The sequence below is a fragment of the Rana temporaria genome, chromosome 6 (assembly GCF_905171775.1).
Source record: "Rana temporaria chromosome 6, aRanTem1.1, whole genome shotgun sequence".
Taxonomy (NCBI): Eukaryota; Metazoa; Chordata; class Amphibia; order Anura; family Ranidae; genus Rana; species Rana temporaria.
This window is the reverse complement of record NC_053494.1, coordinates 107,987,161-108,008,539: the sequence shown is the minus strand read 5'-3', so window position 1 is coordinate 108,008,539 and position 21,379 is coordinate 107,987,161. Positions and strand designations below refer to the sequence as shown.

The 21,379-nt window shown below is 42.7% G+C and overlaps 1 protein-coding gene across 1 annotated transcript in view; it reads right to left on the bottom strand.

Moving 5' to 3' along the window:
• ANKAR (ankyrin and armadillo repeat containing) overlaps positions 1–21,379 on the bottom strand; it is a 106,889-nt gene that overhangs the window by 11,264 nt on the left and 74,246 nt on the right. The window contains exons 17-19 of the mRNA XM_040357142.1: positions 11,758–11,864; positions 10,940–11,062; positions 1,768–1,926 (exon numbers count right to left, since the gene is read on the bottom strand). Coding sequence (XP_040213076.1) covers positions 1,768–1,926; positions 10,940–11,062; positions 11,758–11,864 — 389 coding nt within the window. The remainder of the gene's footprint in view (positions 1–1,767; positions 1,927–10,939; positions 11,063–11,757; positions 11,865–21,379) is intronic.

The window sequence follows — 21,379 nt, the reverse complement described above, 5'->3', positions numbered from 1 at the left end:
TTCCACATAAAAAGCATCTTTTATTTAATTTTGAAGATGTTTACATCACAGTTACATTTTTCGTGCAGCATTTATGGTCTTGTGGCTTGGAGTACCAACATTTACAATTCCAGAAAAGTTGGGACACTGTGTAAAATCTACATAAAACAGAATGCAATTATTTGGAAATTTTATAAATCCATACTTTATTCACAATAGAAAACATATCAAATGTTTAAAAAAAAATTACCATTTTAAGAAAAAAAGGCAATTTTGAAATTGATGGCAGCAACATGTCTCAAAAAAGTTGGGACAGGCCACATTTTCCACAGTGCAGCACTCCCTCTTCTTTTAACAACACTCTCTAAATGTCTGGGAACTGAGACCAGTTGCTGGAGTTTTGGGAGAGGAATGTTGTCCCATTCTAGCCTGATATAGGATTCTAACTGCTCAACAGTCCTGGGTCTTCTTTGTCATTTTTTTGTGCCAAATATTTGCAATTGGTGAAAGGTCTGGACTGCAGGCAGGCCAGTTAAAGTTCACATTTGGAAACATGTTACATGTTCCACCGGTTTTTAGGGTGGAACATGTAACATGTTCCCAATGCTGCAGACGCTGCCCAATGCCCCCCCCCCCCCACCTCCCTGTGACAGCAGTATGGGGAGAAGTTCCCAGTACTAGTTGTCACTTTTTAAAATCAGCGTGGCCGTGTGGAGTTCTTTGCAGCTGTCGGTTTGTAATTGTCAATGCTTACAGGGATCCAAGCCATTTTTTTATACTTCTCAATAAACTACTACAGAGCTGCACATTCATTGATTCTTCCTGTCAGATTGTATACGGGATGTATGGGCACACAGATACGCTGAAATATCTACAGGAGACCTGCATGGCACCAGCAATCTTCTCCCAGATCCCGCCCCCCCCATGTGAATAGGTATGGGGGTACATCGTACCCCTACCCATTCCCAAAAAAAGCAGTGAAATGTTAACAAAATACAAGAGCTGGTTTTTGACAAGTCCTTTATCACATTAGAAGCCCAGAGCCATGTTCTCCTGGAGCCGTCATCTCCCGAGCCGTCATCTCCCGGTGTCGTCGTCGTCTTTTTCTTGTGCTGTCTTCTCCTGCAGAGCTGCGTTCTTCCTCGTCGCTGCTGCGTTTTTCCTTGCTGCCGGTTACCCGCTAAAAAAGAAAAAAATCCGGTCTTGTCCTGAAGCTATTTTCCTCCCTTCTGATATCCCAGCTGTTTGGCACCTCTTATATAGCCACAGGGCATGGCCATCCAATGACATCGCCCAGAGAGTCCGCCCCTTGAGCTGATGACTCATCGGTTGTAAAGGACACGGCGGCCGGCTTCCTGGCCCCCTCCTTAGCAACCAGCTATATACAGTGTGTTTACAGTGTGTTTAAAGAGAAAAAACGTAAAACGCTAAATGCAGGAAAACTGCATGCAAAAAGGCATAACACTTTGCCAGCTTTTTGTTGCCCTGTCCAAACTTTCTTGAGACGTGTTGCTGCCATCAATTTCAAAATTGCCTTATTTTTTTCTTAAAATGGTACATTTTCTCAGTTTAAACCTTTGATGTTTTCTATTGTGAATAAAACATGGGTTTATGAGATTTGCAAATCATTGCATTCTGCTTTCATGCATTTTACACAGCGTCCCAACTTTTTTGGAATTGAGGTTGTACAAAAACAACTATGTACAATAAAATATTATGTAAACAGTAATGTTCAATAACTTACAGATAACTAGGTTAAGTGGAACCCTTTGACTTGTCTTATTGTACCTGGAATGCAGCATATGCTTTGTCTTCATCATTCTCAGACTGAAGGAAATGTTCATAGATGGCTATTTCCACACCTCCATTTTGCAGAAGATAGAACTGCTGTAATGTATTGTTGTAAGCAAAAAGAGCTAATGCATGGCCAGCCCGTAAACATATATCCTGAAACAAATTAAAAGTAGTATTATATACTTCTAAGGATATCTAAAAAGAAAAAAATCTGTACATTTTTTGATGTGTACAGGTTATGGGACAGCAGGTCACAACCCACCAGACCCATACAATACATATCAATTAAATAAAGACCAGAACACATTAAATGGGATTGAAAAGGCTACGGCACTTGGTATACTATTGGTATTAGCAAAAATGTGTCAAGTTCATCAAAAATGACCTGTTAATTGTAAATACTGTATATACTCGAGTATAAGCCGAGTTTTTCAGCAAATTTTTTTGTGCTGAAAATGCCCCCCTCGGCTTATACTCGAGTCTGCATACCTGCATTAGCCCGTGACATGCTGTCACGGACGAAAACAAGAGGACGTCCGCTATAGGCGGAACACTAAACAAAGTCTCTGCTGGGAAACCGAGTGTTCCGCCTATTACGTAACAGGTCTAGGAGCGTCTTTTTTACACTGGACGCCCGCAGTGTGACAGCATGTCACAGGCTAATGCAGGCTTAGCCTAGGGTGAGAATGCAGCATGGCTTTTTTACACTGGACGCCCGCCTGCAATCTGACAGCATGTCACAGGCTAATGCAGGTATGCAGATTGGCTGACATTTTGCTAAACACTCGAATTGCTGCACATAGTACAGAGGAAGAAATTAGCAATTATAATTGACTTTGCATTCCCTTCTGAAATGTTCCCAAATTCATTCCACAGGCACTTTTTATTTTGCACATTTCTGCTGTTCCTGTGTCCTCTTTAAACACACTTGCATTTGGGGAAGTTGGTAAATAGCCTGGAATATAAAAAATGTTTTAATCAATATGTTCTTATTTGAATCCGTCAGCTGGGCTGCCCATGTGAAGCAGTAAAAGCAGTGTCAAGCCTCACCCAGTGGCAAGGTTGAAAATGCCAAAGTCCGCAGTATTAATCTCTGAGGAAAACAAACAGTGAGGCGTGCAAATGGGCACAGTGAGGCGTGCAAATGGGCATTGTTGACCCTCTTTTCCACTTACAGTAGCTGCTACATTTCCCACCCTAGGCTTATATTTGAGTCAATAAGTCTTCCCAGTTTTTTGTGGTAAAATTAGGTGCCTCGGCTTATATTCAGGTCGGCTTATACTCGAGTATATACGGTATACAAAACATTTCAATAAAAACATAACCAATTTCTCAGTTTTAGAACTCAAGCTTAACTTTTACAGCAATTACAACAAACCCTCTGGTAATCCAAGGTGGCAGATAACCTCATAAAGTACCTGCGATGTCTAAATCCTCAAATTCAGAGCTGCATTTTAATATTGTTTTTGGATGTATTTGTTGCTGAGCAACACTATAAAGCTATAAAAAAATAGTCCTGATTAAAGTGAGCTCTTGGTCTTCTAAAAATAATATATTTTTTTTTTCCCCATTTGCGCTTCCTTTATTTAAATTTTTTACTTTATATTTTATTGGTTTTTAATTTGCACATACATAATAAAAACATGATACATTTCTCACCCTGTGGAAATATACATTACCATATTTACTCTTACCCCTTTCCTACCCCACCTCCTCCCCCCTAATCTATCCCCCCGTCCTGCCTACTCTCCCTCCTCCCTACACTCCACTACTTACTTTTAATTTCACCATATCTCTTCGTTACTTTAAACTTTTTCCACACCTCCCATCTCTTGGCAAACTCCTCTCTTGCATCTTCCTGGCAGCATCTTAAATATTCCATATTCCGTGTCTCTTCTATCCCATCTAGCCATTCACCCATCTTTGGGCGGTCTACTATTTTCCAATTTTTCAGTATTAAACTTTTTTGCTACATTCATCATATATATTATTATTGAATTTTTATATGTCTTTAGCGGGATGTTAACTCCATGGAATAGACAGGTTTAGGGTTCCTCGGGTAGTTCTACCATAGTTATCTCTTTAATATAGCTTAACACTTCCTTCCAAAATAACTTTATCTTAGGACATTGCCACCAAATATGGTCCCTTTGTTGCCATCTGGCCACATCTCCGCCAACACTCCGTTGTTTGACCTACCTGATACCTCCGCAAGATATCAGGTGTTCTATACCACCTAGCTATGCATTTCCCACTTTTTAATTCCTTCCTCGTCCCCCCAATTCCCTCTCCCAACTTTTTATGAATGTTGGCACCTCCAGCTTCTCCACTTCCATCAAAATGTTATATATTCGGGATATATTCCCACGCATTGTTTCCATATTACATAAGCGTTCCATTGCTGTTAAGTCATCCCCTTCCCTTAACGGACGAAAGAGTGCGGCTATGAAGTGCCTAAGCTGCCAATACCTCCATTCATTTATGTCCATCAAACTCTTTTTTATTTTTAAATCTTGTATAGTGCCCATTTTTTACCCCCTTGTATTTGTGCATTCTCATTTTTAATCCAATTCCCCCCTCAATACAATCTGTGTCAGTGTGTGAGCGTTTTCCCCCAGACTCCTATATTGTGGAGGTGTCCATATTTCCCTTCCTAAATGTGTGTTAGCCATCGTGTGTTCTATTTTGACCCACCTTTTCTCATTCGTTATTTTTGCCCATTCCACTATCCGTGTTAGCAAAACTGCCTCATAATATTTTTGAAAGTCGGGCACACTCAGTCCCCCTTGTTTTTGTATTTTCTGCAGTGTCGTCAGTGCTATTCTAGGTTTTTTATTGTGTCATATTAATTTAGTAATTAATGGTTTTTAACTACTTGAACCCTGGGCCATAGTCAAAAGACACAGAGCTCCACGTCCTGTCAGTGAGAGGAGACAGATGCTGTGTCCCTTGTACATAGGGACACAGCATCGGTCACCTCCCCCAGTCAGTCCCCCTCCACACACAGTTAGAACACACCCAGGATACACATTTAACCCCTTTCTCGCCCCCTAGTGTTAACCCCTTCCCTGCCAGTCACATTTATACAGTAATCAGTGCATTTTTATAGCACTGTTCGCTGTATTAATGTGAATGGTCCCAAAAATGTGTCAAAAGTGTCCGATGTGTCCGCCGCAATATCGCAGTCCTGACAACATTTGCAGATCACCGTAGTACTAGTAAAAAAAAAAACAATAAAAAAATGTCAGAATTCTATCCCCTATTTTGTAGCCACTATAACTTTTGCGCAAACCAATCACTATACGCTTATTGCAATTTTTTTTTACCAAAAATATGTAGAATACATATCGGCCTAAACTGAGAACATTTTTTTTTTTTTTAAATGGGATGTTTATTATAGCAAAAAGTAAAAAATATTGTGTTTTTTTTTTCAAAATTGTCGCTCTTTTTTTGTTTATAGCGCAAAAAATAAAAACCACAGAGGTGATCAAATACCACCAAAAGAAAGCTCTATTTGTGGGAAAAAAAGACATCAATTTTGACCGCGCAATTTTAATTTAAAGCGACGCAGTGCTGAAAGCTGAAATTTCGCCTGGGCAGGAAGGGGGTATATGTGCCCAGTAAGCAAGTGTTTAATATTTTAAAATATGTTGGGGGGTATGTGTACTTCTATTCTCTTTATTTCTGTTTTAATTTCCTCTAATAATGGGATATAGTTTGCTTTGTATAGTTTCTTAAGTAAGGCCGTTAATTTAACCCCTAAATATTTTATTTCTGTCTCTCTCCATAGAAATGGGAATTCTTGTTGTAGGTATTTTTCCTCTTTTGTTTTCATATTAATATTTAATATCTCCAATTTATTCGGATTAATGTTAAAATTGGAAAGTTCTCCATATCCTTTTAGTACTCTCAGAAGATTGGGCATCGTGATACGAGGGTTAGATATGTACAATTGGACACCGTCTGCAAAAGCAGCTAACTTATGCTCCTCTTTCCCCACTCTAAAACCCCCCGATATCTACATCCCCTCGTATCCAGGAGTGGTTCTAATGTTAATACAAACGAGAGTGGAGACAGGGGGCACCTGAAATGGGGATGATAATGTTCCGTTGACTTTTACCATGGCCGTAGGCCCTTTATATAGTGTTTTTATCCACAGCATCATTCTAGGGCCTATCCCCATTGATTCTAGTGTGCTCATCATGAATCACCAGTCTACCCTGTCGAACCCCTTCTCTGCATCGATTAAGCAGGAGTGTTCTCAATCCATTATCTCTCCCTTCTCTACTTGGAACAAATCCAACTTGGTCGGGGTGGACCAGTCCCGTCATGTACTCTTTCATTCTGGTTGCTAGGATTTTTGCGAACAATTTTGTGTCCGCATTCAAAAGTGATATTTGTCTATAGTTGGAACATTTGGTGGCATCTTTACCCTCTTTTGCAATAATAGTAATTGATGCCAAAAGTGTTTCCTTGCTCATCTCATACCTTGTACCTAAACCGTTCATATATTTACATAGTCTCAGAGTCAGGATGTCCTTGAACTTTTTCAGATATAGTATTGTATACCCACCCGAGCCTTGACTTTTAACCATTGACTCTTTTAGTGCTAGTCTAATTTCATCTTCTTTTATGGGCATTTCAAGGGATAGGGTTTGTTTTTCTGTAATCCTAGGTATCCTCGCTTTTCTCAGATATTCTTTTTGCCCCTCTTCTCCTAGTCCACTCTGTCTTACTGAGTATAGTTGTTCATAAAACTCCCAAAAGACCCTCGGTATGTCTTTTGTATTATATATAATTTCCCCCTTTTTTATTTTGTATTTTATCTATGAAATTCACTGATTTTTTTTTAACATCCTTGCTGTAATGGCTCTGGTAAATGGGAGTGAACCACAACTGCGGTTAGCAAGGATTTCAAGGCGCTTCTCTATGTGAGATTTCAGTATTAGACCACAGGCGTCACTCCACACAAACAGGAGTTTGGGGGTTCTCTACATCATCTCTCTCTCACATAAAGAAAGGCGTTGAGCTACTAAGGATGGACGCATTACTACATGCGACCAGAGCTTAGCATTTAAAATTATAGTATACACTTTAAACATTCGAATGCACAACTGTATGCAAGCGATTATCAGTATTACATAGCATCGTGCATTAGGCCACTAAGGGAGTAGGTATGAAATACATCAACCCTTAGCATAGAAAAGTTTAGGCGAACATGTTCCGCAACTTAGGGCATAGGCCCATAAACAAGTAGCACTTAAGTCCAGCACGTAGTAAATAGAAGTTGTAGAGACAACTAATAGTTGCATATGAGAGGCAACTATAGCTCAGGTACTTTGACAGTACACATAGTAAATAGGAGTTGTAGATGTCCCTTTAAGATATTCCTTAGCAAACAGTCATAGGCACAACAGTCTATCCCAAGTAGTATGTTGATAGCCACAAGCCATAATGAATAACAGCAATTGTTTTCGGTGTAAAGCATACAGTAGATCTTTCTATAGCACTACAAGTGACACAATTGCTACTTATCGGTTTGCAGGGATTCAGTATTTAGCAGCAAGGGACTCCGTAGAGTAGGGCATCAGCAAGGAAGAACTCCCAGGTTGTCCGCAGCGATGGCAGGCTGGACGCAGTGAAGGTCTTTGCTAGCTGGCCATAATGTTGCCTGTATTGGAGCGTGGCCGGGATGGCTGACATTAATAGAACGCTGTCTGTGTATAAGCTGAATGCCTTTATAGGCAGGAGACAGGTACACGACAGCTGTAGTGCATAGCACTAATTCAAGGAAACTGCCGATTCGCGACGCACTTCCGCGTTCCAAGCTGGAGTGCACGCGGTGCCGGGCGATGACGTCATCGCGTAAGTGCTGTATGCGTTCCAGCATGGAACGCATTACGGCGCTGAAAGCGCCTGTTACTACAGGGAGAGAAGGCTCGCGGAGCACCTGTTACACTTGCTAACCACCTGCTGTTCTTATTTTGCCATTGATATCTTTCCTTGGAGATATTATTATAGGTTTTCCTTATTTCATCTTCTAGTAGTTCCTTCAACTCCTCCCTTTTTATCACTAGCTCTTGTAACAAATCCTGCTCTTGCTCTCCTCTTTTTTTATGCCTCTGTTCTAATAGATATATTTCTTCTATAACCTTTTACCTCTTTTTTTATTCTTTCTCGTTTTTTTTGTGCACCCAGTGAGATCAGGATTCCCCTTATGTAGGCTTTATGGGCCTCCCACAGGGTGTCATCCACAATCTCACTGGTTCCATTTATACTAAAATATTGTTATAATTCTTTTTTTCACCAACTCCTCTCCTTGTTTATCTAAGAGGTCTTCATTCAATCTCCAGGAATATACTTGTCTCTGGGTTTCGGGGATTTTAAATTCCATAGACAGTGGTGCACGGTCGGATAGGGTAATTATTCCAATATTAGTAGATATTACTGAGTCTAGCATCCTATGTTCCACCATCCAATAATGTATCCTAGTGTACGTCCTGTGTACAGGGGAGTAGAACATGGAGTCTTGTGCCTTAGGATGTTGTATTCTCCACACGTCCATCAATTGGTGGCGCGTAGTTTTTGTTTTATTGCCTTTAACTGAACGTTCCTTGTCCCCTGTACATGTGACGTACTATCTTGTTTTGGGTCTATACAGAAATTAACATCGCCAGCCATGAACACTCTACCCTTTCCAAATTCAATTTTTTTTCCAGGGCTCTCCCCAAATATACTGCTGGCTCCCTATTAGGGCAGTATATGTTCGCCAATGTGCATTCCATTCCTATCAGCTTCCCCCTCAGAAAGAGAAATCTTTCCCTCTGGATCCATTAATTGGTCCTCCAGGGCGAACCTGATTCCTCTGCCTATTCCAATTGCAACTCCCCTTGCCTTATTTGTCATTGAATCTCCATAGTACCAAGTTGGAAGCCGATGGGAATACAACTTCAAATTAGTCTCATGTGTCAGGTGGGTTTCTTGTAGGAAGACCACTCCTGCTCGATAATGCTCAATCTCCTTGAGAATCTTATGCCTTTTTTTAGATGTTTTCAGCCCTCGTACATTGTAGGTCAAAAAATTAACCGTAGTCATGATTGGTTAGTTTTTGAGCCCTGTGTTCGTCTGTAAGTAGCCCCTTCCACTACCCACCTACCCCATACCCTCCCTTGCCACCCATACCTTCTCTTCGTCTCCCCTCCCCCCACCCCCCAACATATGTGTCAGTTTCTCTGAGATGTTCACAGATATCACCAACAGAACAAATGTTGTGCGTACACATTTTAGTCATAATTTGTGCTTAGTCTAACAATGAGTATAATTAAATAACTTTTCATTAAGGATATCTTTGAAGCTAGCAACACGATAAAACCAGGACACTGTCAGGACTATTGGGGTTAAAAGAATATATATAAGGCCTGTATATTGTATATTTTTCATATATATGCTATGAACATGAGAGAAGCCATTTTCTCTCTAAAGTTGAATTGGAGTTCATGATTGCTCAAGAATGTCTCACAAGGAGACTGTGTAAAACTTGTCTGTACCATCTTCCCAGGTTATAAATCTTGAGAGGTCTTAGTTAAATAAACAAGATAAGAAAATGGTAAGAGACTCTTGTTTCACATGAGCTCACAGAACTAAGTTTTCTTTGCATGAAGAAGAGAAGGGGGCTTTAAAATAATAATAATAATAATAATAATAATAATAATAATAATAATACATATATATTATTATAATAAGGGTTACAAATATGAGATCCTATGAAAAGTTTGATAGTAGAAGCTGAATTGGTGAAATAATACACAGGGTTAAATTCCACAGATCTGAGTTTGATGGAATTTAACGATACAAGCTAATTGTGTGGGTATATTGTTCTTAAAGTGATAAATATTTTAAGGGCTCCACAATGTCTGATGTAGTTTGGCATATTTTAGACAGCTGTAGACAATTTATAGTTTCTACTAAGCCGGGATCAGAAGGTCATGAAAATAACATTTAAAGTAATTTCTTATACAACACTGCCCCTGGTGGTGAAAATATTAAGAATTTAAGATGGCCGCACATATGTGGTTGTCATGGTAATATGGGAACAGCCCATCATTTTACACCATCCATTACGTAGTAGTGACACACACACACACTTTTTGAGTGGGATAAAAGTGGTTACACATGGCTAGGCTAGAGGAGGCTAAAAAGCTAAGATCTAAAGAAAAGCCATAGAGAGTCTTGTAAGAAGAGAGGAGGAGGAGATAATGTAGAGATGAAGGCATTTTAGAAGAAGTCCTTTGGGGACTCATAACCGGATACTTCTCAAAACCAACGTTTCATAGACCATCGGTAAAGTATTAATTTTCTATATTACTTTTCATGTGTACCTTTTTGGTAATTGAATTGTTTTTGCATATACATTACTAAAACCATTTAAACAAATGGCAGAGCAAATTGGAGTTGTATTATTTTTAACTGCAGTATGAAATAATTATATTCCAAATATTAAGAGACATGCACAGTTTTGTCTGTCTCTAAAAAAATAAGGTTAACGTCTGTACAATGGTTTTGTCATGATATGTGTTTAAAAATAAATTCATTCTAAATTAAAAAACAAGTCTTGATCAAATTATCAAGTCCTGTGCACAATATAACATTTTGTCTGTGCATTTTTAAAGTGTAAGTTAGAAGGTCTGTTTGTTTTGAGAAAGAATCACCATGCTAAATTCAACACCAGTTTATATAAGTCTGTGAAGCCACGGAAAGCTATTCACTAAGAGTTATCAAGTCTAAAAGTTATCATTCAAGTATTGAAATGTGGTATTTTGTAATAAGAGCTTGAGTAGAAATGTGAATATCATCTGTATCATCATTTATCTTTGCTATTTAAAAGTATATCCATTTTTTTTGTATTATCACAAAATATACCTGTAAATACATATATTTTAAGCATATCATTTTTGTCACTTGTCTTCAAAATAGCACGGATAAACAAAGTGGAATTACTTGGTTGTAATTGTGGAAAAATGTAAAATCTCCCAAAACAAATATTTCATAAATACAATACTGTTTTATTATTTCAGTATAAACATTCTGACAACACTATTTAATACAGTTTAAAATAATTATTGTTATAACTCTGATAAATGGTACAAAATGGCAGAGTAAGAAGTACCTTATCATTGGCATGGAGGAGATTAAGAACATCAATGTATTTAAATCCTTCTTTTTCATGCAAGAGACTTTGCAGGCTAGAATTTTTCAGGACAACACAAGCTATAGTACAAGCAGCTTCAACCTGTCCAAGAAAACACACAGAAAATAAAACAAAGTAATTGAAACATGCAAGTGTTTTTTTTTTTAGGTTAGTGAGCAGGTAAAAATCTCTGTATTATGATGTATGCAAATAACCCCCTTCCAAAAGGAAAAAAAAGGAGAAATGGTTCTTGGATTCAACAGTGACACCAGAGCCAAAAGTACAGGTAAGAAGGCATGAAACATAATTTGATCCACCTGTATGCTCACCAATGAATGACCCGCTCAGTGGCTTTAAAGCATCACACAGTCTTTCCGGAAACAGATAACCAATCCTTGGACAGTAATGTTTCAGCCGACTAGGCTTCATCATAATAGACAGATGGTTCTGATGAGCATGTAAATCAAGTACGCGGCAAGTCCCATAGGCCCAAAATCCCCTACAAATGTGCCTTTGTGATTGGTTGGAGGATATTTTTGTATGATTTTGAGTGCTCAGCTCTTCCTGGAGGTAGTGGTCACCTGTGCCTCTTGGAAGCCTCTGATGCTGGGCTAAGGGGGTTGTCTAAAGCCCGGGTTAATGTTAGAGGTCAAGGAAAATAGTTTTACAATGAATTTTTACCCATTTTCATTATTTGTCTGGAAAGTGCATCCAAGCTATACTGAAGTACAAAAGAAAAAGCAAGGCTGTTAACAAAAATAGTCGCTCAAGATATTTACTGTTAACTATTGGACTACCTTAATTTTCAGAGAACTGTGAGTTTTCAGAAGCTGAACGAGTGTTGTTAGTGCTTGCTCCTCCACTATCTTCTCCTGCGTGACCGGATTATGTATAAGAGCTACACCTGTTTAACAATAAAAAAAGTGTAATGTTCTTTTTATGATCAGCATATAAGTGGCAGAACACAAGGACATGGGTATAATCATTCCACCATATTTCCATATTCAAGCTTTTACTTCCATCACTGCCCAGTTATATCACTCTCTGGCACTTCTTCAACCAGCTGGTCGAATTAGAGAAAAAAAATGTGCTGATTCCCGCAGCACTATTTTGTTCTGTCAGCGGGAAGTCTTCGCCACCAGCAGGATACAATGATCAGTGTTGCAGGCTAAAGCCGGCACACTGATTATTCAGGAAGAACCCGACAGCTCCCTGCTGAACTGGCCGATTTTCATACCATTTATGGCCATCTTAAAAGTGATTGTAAAGTCTTGTTTTCTTTTTTTAAATAACAAACATGTTATACTTACCTCCTCTGTGCAGATCCTCCTGTTCTCAGGTCCCCCTTTGCTGCTCCTGGCCACTCCCTCCTATCAAGTGCTCCCAAGGTCAGCAGTTTCCTATGTGGGCACCTGAGCCGAGTCACAGCTCTGTGCGTCCATTCAGACACGGAGCCCCGATCCTGCCCCCGTCCCCGCTCTCCCATGATTGGCTGACTGACTTTGATTGACAGCCGCGGGAGCCAATGGAGCCGCTGCTGTGTCTCAGCCAATCAGGAGGATTGTCCCGGACGGCTTAGACATTTGTGGACATCGCTGGAGAGAGATGGGGCTTAGATAAGTAATTATAGGGTGTTGGGGAGGCTGCTACACACAAAAGTTTTTTTATCTTAATGCATTAACCACTAGGCGTCTGTGCTATAGTTGAATGACTGCCACAACCTCAATTGCCGGGAGGCGTCAATAGACGCCCTGCCCTTCACGCGTTCCCCGGCCCCTTACCACGTGATCAGCTGTCAGCCAATGACAGCTGATCAGGTGATGTAAACAAAAGCTCTGTAATCTTTTTTTTTCTCCTCACGCCGACAGCGTGAGGAGGACAAAAAAAAAACGATCACCGGCTTATGTGCAAGGGATATCGGTCCTAAAGAGGAAGAGGCAATTCTGCCTTATCTGTGCAATCCGTACCCCCTGCCAGTGCCACCTGCCAGTGCCCACAGTGTCCACCACTGCCACCTATCAATGCCCACCAGTGGTGCCAATCAGTGCCTCATCAGTGCCACCTATCAGTGTAAGCTACCAGTGCCGATCAGTGCCCATTATAGCCACCCATAAGTGCCCAATCACTGCCACCCATCAGTGCCCATCACTGCCACCTATCAGTGCCACCTATCAATGCCACGGCTCAGTGAACACTAGTGCCATCTATCAATGGCCTATAGTGACACCCATCAGTGTCACCTCTCAGTGTCACCTCTCATTGTCCACCAGTGCTGCCTATCAGTGCCCACCAGTGCCGCCTTATCGGTGCCCATCAATGCAGCCCATCGGTGCCCATCAGTGCAGCCTCATCAGCGTACATCAATGAAGGAGAAAAATTACCCGTTTGCACAATTTTATAACAAAATATAAAAAAATATATATATATTTTTGTAAATTCTGCCTTTTTAATTTTTTAAAACAAAAAATAAAAACCGCAGAGGTGATTAAATGTCACCAAAATAAAGCTCTATTTGTGGGAAAAAATGGTAAAATTTCATTTGGGTACAGTGTTGTATGACTGCGCAATTGTCATTCAAAGTGCATCAGCGCTGAAAGCTGAAAATTGGTCCTGTATTCTCCCAGCACCACCTCGTCCTCCAGCCAGTATGAATTCAGGCGCCAAATAACAGGGCCTGACCCTGGAAGGAGGAGGAGGTCCACAGAGAGAGGAGCATGGTCTGAAACTCCCCATGGCATGTATGAGACAGCAGAGACAACAGAGAGGGTGTTCGCCCTAGTAAACGCCATATCTATTTTAGACATGATGTGGAAAGAGTCAGAGTGGCAGGAATACTGGCGCACGTCCGGATGTTTCCAACGCCATACCTCTGTAAGGCCATAAACCTGCAACTAGTCCAGGAAGGAGGGAAGGGGTCTGCCCCCACCCCCCAAGCGATCCATCGTTGGGTCTAAAATAGCATTAAAGTCACCCACATAAAGTAGGGGACCAGGGGGTCTGGTCAGCAGCTGAAGGGACAACCTGGAAAGCACCTCCACCGAAAACGGGGGAGGAACATAAATGTTCACCAGGGGAAAAGTCATAGTGGAAATCTGTAAGGTAAGTATAATAAACCTCCCATCAGTGTCAGTTTTAACCTGCAGTGTCTCTGCTGGGAGAGATTTGGCCAGTAAAATAGAGACCCCTTTGGAATAATTTGTATGGGTAGCATGGTAGGAGTTAGTCAACCACGGGCATTTAAGGGCCCTCACTTTGGAGCCAGTAAGGTGAGTCTCTTGGAGGCAGATTATATGAGGGCGGCAATGACCAATGAACTTTTCTGGGGTGCATTCAGACCTCTAGTATTCCATGAGACTATGCTTAGGGTCACTAAAGGAATTTTTTTTTTTTTTAGCTAAATAGCTTCCTTTACCTTACTGCAGTCCTGGTTTCATGTCCTCATTGCTCGTTTTTGCTCTGATGTTGCTGTAAAACTGCTCTGTTCTGGACACTTCCTGGTTGTCTGGCTCCGTATGAAAAAAGTCATGGGAGAGTTTAGTTTCGTTTTCCTAGCCATGACTCTCTATGGCACTGTCCAGCACAGAGGCATAAAATAACATGCAAAGACTAAACTACTTTCAGTTTCGTTTTTGCATCTAAGAGGCACATTATATGATTGATTTTTATCTATTTTTAATCGTTTTTAAAAGGAATCAGTTAACTATTATGTCTCTATACCCTGTAAACAGTCATTTCAGCAAAACAATGTTTTTCCTTTAGTGATCCTAAAAGGACTTTGCTATTGCAGAACATACAGTACTATATAAGCACAGAATAACATAAATACATGTGCATGAAAAAGCTGATAGGCCGTGCCACTCAAAACACATTCAAGCATGTATATAATAAAATGCGTCAATCTTCCGATAGTGAGGCATGAGCTATTATTGGAAAATACAAAGAACACCAATATTCTGCCATAGGCATCAACCTTAAAAAAGTGTAAACAGGAAAAAACTTGAAAAAGAAAAAAAAAAAAAAAAAAGAAAGAAAAAAAAAGTCCAATGAAATCCCCATGCCACACACCCCGCTCGGCCATCCCAAACATAGTGAGCCTTGGATCTCTGAACCTAGAGGACCGTCCTGACAGTGAAGTCAGTAAAGGTCAAAACTGTTCCGCGCTCACACCACTAACTGGTAAGAGGGTAATGTGAGATGCGGTGGGGCTCTCAACCAGTGGTAAAAAAAAGAAACATGTCCCGATGTAGAATAGTCTGCCACATTAGCCGTAGGAAGATTCAAATGGCAGCCGGCCTCCTCTCAAAATGAACTGGGATAGCCAGTCAGTGTAGATGGAGGATAAATCCTGGGGATGGAGGCCTGGTATAGCAATAAAGTGAGTCACGTAGACTGGCAAGGGGGAAATCAGGAGTATTACCAGGCAACAATGCAGTTCAGTGAAAGTGACAGGCACCTCAGTCCTTGAGGAAGGTGCATAACACACTAGGATGTGTAAAACCCTAGTAGCAAGTCAGCCTGTAGGTAATGTCCTAGAACCAATAATATTGTTAGTCACCTCTGCGCCTGCGAGCAGCACCATAACGGTCATTCAGCCACGCCATGGCCTACTTGGGGCTGGTGTAGAAATCGGCCTTACCATCATGAATGATGCGCAGTTTGGCAGGGAAAAGCATAGCATAGGACAGTCCTTCCATGCGCAGGTGGGTTTTCACTGCTGAAAAGGAGATACGTTGGCGCTGGACTTCAGTCGAGAAGTCATGGTAGACTGAGATAGTGTTACCATTAAACTTGAGTGGACCCTTTTCTCTCGCCAGGCGTAGGATAGCAACCTCGTCCTGGAAATTAAGGATGTGTGCAATAAGTGAGCGTGGAGGAGCACCCTCCGGAGGAGGGCAAGGAGGGGTACGGTGTGCACGCTCAATAACATGGGAGAATGAGGACGCATCAGTACCAAAGATGTCCGGCAGCAACGAGTATAGAAACTTTTCAGGATGGGAACCTTCCACACAATCAGGAAACACGACAAAGCGAAGATTGTTCCTGCGAGAACGATTCTCTAAATCAGGGATCTCCAAACTTTTCAAACAAAGGGATAGTTTATTGTCCTTCAGACTTTAGGAGGGCCGGATTGTGGTCAGCGTGGGCAGAAAATGTCCCGGGCCCGGCATCAGTGAGAATAAATGAGGGCCTCAGGGTTCGTGGTCAGTAGGAGGAGGAGTAGTGCCCCTATTAGTATGGAGGAATAGTATCCCATCATTGCTATCAGTGGAAGAAATAGTGCCTCCTTGTTGGTGTCAGTGGGAGGAATAGTACTCCAAGGGCCGGATAAAGACTAGCAAAGGGACGCATATGGCCGGGCCACAGTTTGGAGACCACTGCTCTAAATGATCAATTTTGGCACGCAAAGTCGCAATCTCACTAGTAGTATCGCGCATAGTGAAGACAAGAGTTCACGGTGTCTTCTAGGGTGCTAATACGTTCCTCTGCATCCCCAGTTCTATCCCAGAGTTTTTGGACATCCTGATTTAAAAGTGAAAAGTCCATGCGGATAGAAGCTATCTGGGTAGAAAGAGGCCTTACAGTCCTGGAGAGCTAGCATAATGGTGAACAGTGTGGGCTCAGTAGGGGGAAAATCAGCATCTTGGCTGCTATCATCTAGCTGCTGGGAGTCCCGGGACAGCTGGGGGTCTGATTGCGAGTGAAAGATGGCTGGGATAGATGCACTCACCCCTGTAGCAGAGCTTCGGACAGCAGAGGAAGATACCTGCAGCGTGTCTGTCTGTGTAACACATGGATCGGCGCCATCTTGCCTCTGGAACCGAGCCAGTTGATCCGCCACAGATGGGGGCCAAGGTGGCCCGTATTTCACCATACTAGCCAGCCTGATAGATACCAAGAGCTGTAGGGAGCAGTCCGGTGCCTTCGGTGAGGAGATGGGACACAGGATAGTATTAGGTTGAGAGTTGAGAGCCAGAGCTGTAAGTCTATGCGACCGCTCTCTCCATCAAGCCACGCCCCCTGGTCACCAATACTTGTTGGTTCTATCACCGACCAAACACCTTTGTAAGCGGTGCTTCAAGGAAGCTTCCCAAGGCCAAGTGATCAACGAGGACGTAGAGTCATACATCAAGAGGGCCGTGGAAAAAGGAGTAAGGGCCCTGTTACCAGGCCCTTCTGCTGTGGCAGGAACTAGTCGCCAAAGGAGAAGGGAGCCATTAGTTCTAACTCAGAAGGGGACTCAAAGTTTGACCAGGATAATTTGGACATGTATTCGTTTGACTTTCTCTGGTACCCTCATTTATATCGGTGGTCAAACAGGCCATCGATTGGGAGAAACAATCTTCAGCCACTCAGGAGCAAAGAAAATATTATCCAAAACTGAAGAGAGAATTCCCCAAATTTCCTTTTATAGTAGAGATTAAGGAGTTAATGGAGGAGGAGTGGTCCAAGCCGGATAAAAAAGCGGCGCTGCGGAATAGGATCAATAAGGTGTACCCGTTCCGACCCTCGGACCATGAGTGCATGTTTCCTTACAACGTCTGGCAAGGCATATCACCCTGCCATTGGAAGAAACAGTGTCTTTTAAAGATTTAGTGGAACGGAGGGCCAACTCAGAACTGCAGGTGCTGCCTGCAGGCCAGCAGTGGCCCTGACCTCAACTGCCGACAGGGTCTGGGCTTTGAATGTGGAATCCGCGTTAGGTTCCTGGGCGCAGGAAGAACTATTCTCATCAAACTTGCAAGGCTTGAAGTTGGCAGCCGAGTTCATGGCGGAGGCAGCGGTGGACTTGGTCAGGTTCACCTCTCGTATCATGGCCCACTCAGTCAGGGTTAGGCGGGCCCTTTGGCTCAAACATTGGTCCGCAGATTCTGCCTCAAAGCAAGCTTTATGCTCCATTCCCTTCTCAGGGAATACACTCTTTGGTAAGACACTGAAAGAGGCAATTTCGCAGGGTGAGGGGAGGAAAATCTGGTCTTTTTCCCCAGGATCAGAAGCATATCGGCCGAGCAGAGAGTTTTCACGCTTTTCATGGCGATCTCGCAGTACCTTTGCAGATAATTCCAAATCAAAGGCTCCTCAAGCCTCGAAACCTACAAACAAGTCCTTTTGAAGGGTGGCAAGCCCAGGGTTCGCCAGTAGGGGCAAGACTGGCCAGCTACGGCGATACATGGGTGGAGAGAATAACGGACTCCTGGGTCCTGGAAGTAGTTCAGATAGGCCCTCGTCTTCAGTTTTAAAGTGCTCCTCCGAGAAGTTTCTTTGTTGCAGCAAAGATTTCTGCTTTAGTGGAGAAGCGGGCATCACTGGAGGCATACATCATGGAGTTGCTCACCCTTCACTCTGTGGTACCGGTGCCAAAGGAGGAACAGGGTTGCAGGGTACACTCCCCTCTTTTCCTTGTCCAAAAGGCATTAGGAAAATGGCGTCCTGTCCTGGACCTAAGAAGCCTGAATTCTTTTTTAAAGCCACAGCCATACCGGATGGAGTCTCTCAAGACTATATCAGCGGTAGTTCGTCAGGGCGACTGGATGGTCTCAGTGGACCTCGAGAACGCAAACTTCCATATCCCAGTGGCCAATATTTATCAACACTTCCTAAGATTCTTTTACGCATGCGACCATTTTCAATTCAGGTGCCTTCCTTTCTGGCTCAGCTCGACTCCAAGGACTTTTACAAAAGTTCTAGTAATGGTAATTGCCTATATTCGACAAAGAGTAATAAGAAAATTCCACTACTTGAACGATGTCCTGATCCTTGCCCAGTCAGAAGATTTTTCGCTGCGGCACTGGGATCAAATCCTCGCCACAGTTTGGTTGGATGATAAACACAGCAATGAGCCAGCCCACTCCGTGCCAAACTTTGGTTTATCTGGGCATGTCTTTCGAAACACTCCAATACAAGGTGTTTCCTCCACAAGACAAAATAGATCACGTGTCAGCAGAGGTCTTGAAGATGGGAGCCTCTCCTATCTTTACGGTACACATGGGGATGCGTTTTTTAGGGAGCCTGACAGCCTGTATCCCAGCGGTGCCATGGGCACAGTGGCACACAAGGCGGTTCCAATTTGCCCTTCTCAGGCAATGGAGTCGTGGCTCAATACATCAGAAAATACACATTCCGGCCTTTATTCGCAATGACCTGCAGTGGTGGAGCAGAAGGGACATCCTAGCCTGGGGCAAACCCATCAACCCTGGAGGTTGGGTTACGATTACATCGGATGCGAGTCTTCAAGGTTGGGGTGCCGATTGCATAAGAACGACATGCTCAAGGCAGATGGCCCCCTCAGGCCCCCTGTTCATCAAACCTGCTGGAACTCGCAGTGGCCAGAGAAGCTCTAAAAGTTTTTCTTCCCATCGTTCAAGGAAGGAGGGTCAGATTGTTAATGGACAACAGGACAGCTGTTGCTTATGTCACAAAGCAGCGGGGAACTAGAAGTCTACACTTGCTACAGATAGCATCAGAAATGTTCGAGTTTGCAGAGTATTACCTTCTAGATATTGCAGCGGCTTATCTTCCGGGGGCACAGAACACTTTGGTGGACCATCTGAGCCGCAACGTCACCAACAACACAGTGGAAGTTGAATACAAAATATCTCAGAGAGATCTTCAATCAATGGGGGTACCTGAGGTGGACTTCATGGTGACACTGGAAAATTGTCAGGTTTCCCGGTTCTTCTCTCGGTTCTTCTGTCCGAAGGCTCTAGCACAGGACGCTCTCTCCCAGGAATGGAATTTCAATCAGGTGTACATTTTCCCCCGACGGCCCTAATCCCTCAGTCATTACTGAAAATCATGGAAGAGAAGGTTTTGGGGATAAGGATTGCTCCATTCTGGCCGAGGAGGCCATGGTTCTCCCTCCTTTGTCACCTAGCGACATGCCCACCAGTCAAGTTGCCTCAAAATTGGGACCTGCTCCTTCAGCACGACCAGTTTCATCCCAATTCAGCCCGCCTAGCCTTGACTCCATGGCTTTTGAGAGGGAGAGGCTGAACAGCCTGAATCTGTCAGAATCAGTAGTGTCAACCCTACCTTTAGCAAGGAAACCTTCTACTAAAACCACCTACCACCGAGTCTGGAGGAAATTCGAGACATTTTCCACTCAACAGGGATTTTCGTTTCAGAACCCATCTGTGGCTAATGTGTTGTCCTTTCTCCAGTCAGGTCTGGATGCGGGCCTCAGTTACAATACCATTAAAGGGGTTGTAAAGGTTTGTTTTTTATTTTCTAAATAGGTTCCTTTAAGCTAGTGCATTTTCCTTCGATTTCCCTTCTAAATGTTTTTTTCTTTGTTTTCTTTGTCTGAATTTCTCACTTCCTGTTCCTCCTCAGTAAGCTGTTCTAAATGACTTTCCACCGCTCAGATGATGGTGGAAAGCTTACTGAGGAGAAACAGGAAGTGAGAAATTCAAACAAAGAAAAAAAACATTTAGAAGGGAAATCGAAGGAAAAGGTAAGTGAACCAACAATGCTCTAGCTTAAAGGAACCTATTTAGAAAATAAAAGACGAACCCTTACAACCACTTTAGGTTTCGGCACTGGCAGCATTAACGGATGTTCCTTGGGCCAAAAATCAACTTGTGATCAGGTTCCTCAAGATTCGGCCCCAGATTTGTTCTATGTTCCCAAGGTGGGACTTAAGCCCTGTACACACGGGCCAGAATCTCGTCAGGAAAAAAACATTGTTTTCCCTGACGAGATTCTTGGCAAGAATCTCTTGCCGCCCAAGTGTACAGACACTCCTTTCAAAAGAACCGCGGTACTTTTGGAAGGCAAGAACGCAGTGACGTCATTGCGTACGACGAGCAGGCGCTCGTCACATTCGATGCCGTCCCTGCCATCTTGCTGCACCCTACCTATGCCTAGGAAGCTACTGCGCATGTGTCGAAGTCATTTCGAGCATGTGCGGGTTTCCACGGCGACAGGTAAGTATACACACTCTCGGGTTTCTCGGCAGGAAAACACTGCCGAGAATCACGAGAAAATAGAGAGCAGGTTCTCTATTTTTCTCGTCAAGATTTTAGCCAGTTTTCTTGACGGGAAACCTGAAAGCCTCATACACACGCTCGGTATATTCGGCAAGAAAGCTCTGCCAGCAGTTTTCTTGCTGGTTCTTGCCGAGTAAACCGAGCGTGTGTACAAGGCTTTACCGTTGGTTCTGAAAGGTTTGTTGAAGTCACCTTGTTTTCCGAACTCGACCAGCTCAATATATTGCCTGACCTTGAAGATGGTGTTCCTGACAGCAGTGGTTTCCGCTAGACGAGTTTCCGATATTGCCAGGTTTTCGTGTAAGGAGCCCTATTGCACGTTTTTCCCGGAGAGAGTTGCGTCCTTCTCCAAGTTTCCTGACAAAAGTTTCTTTGGAGTTCCACCTTAATTGGCAGTCGGTACTTCCAGCCTTTCCACCACCACCTATAGACT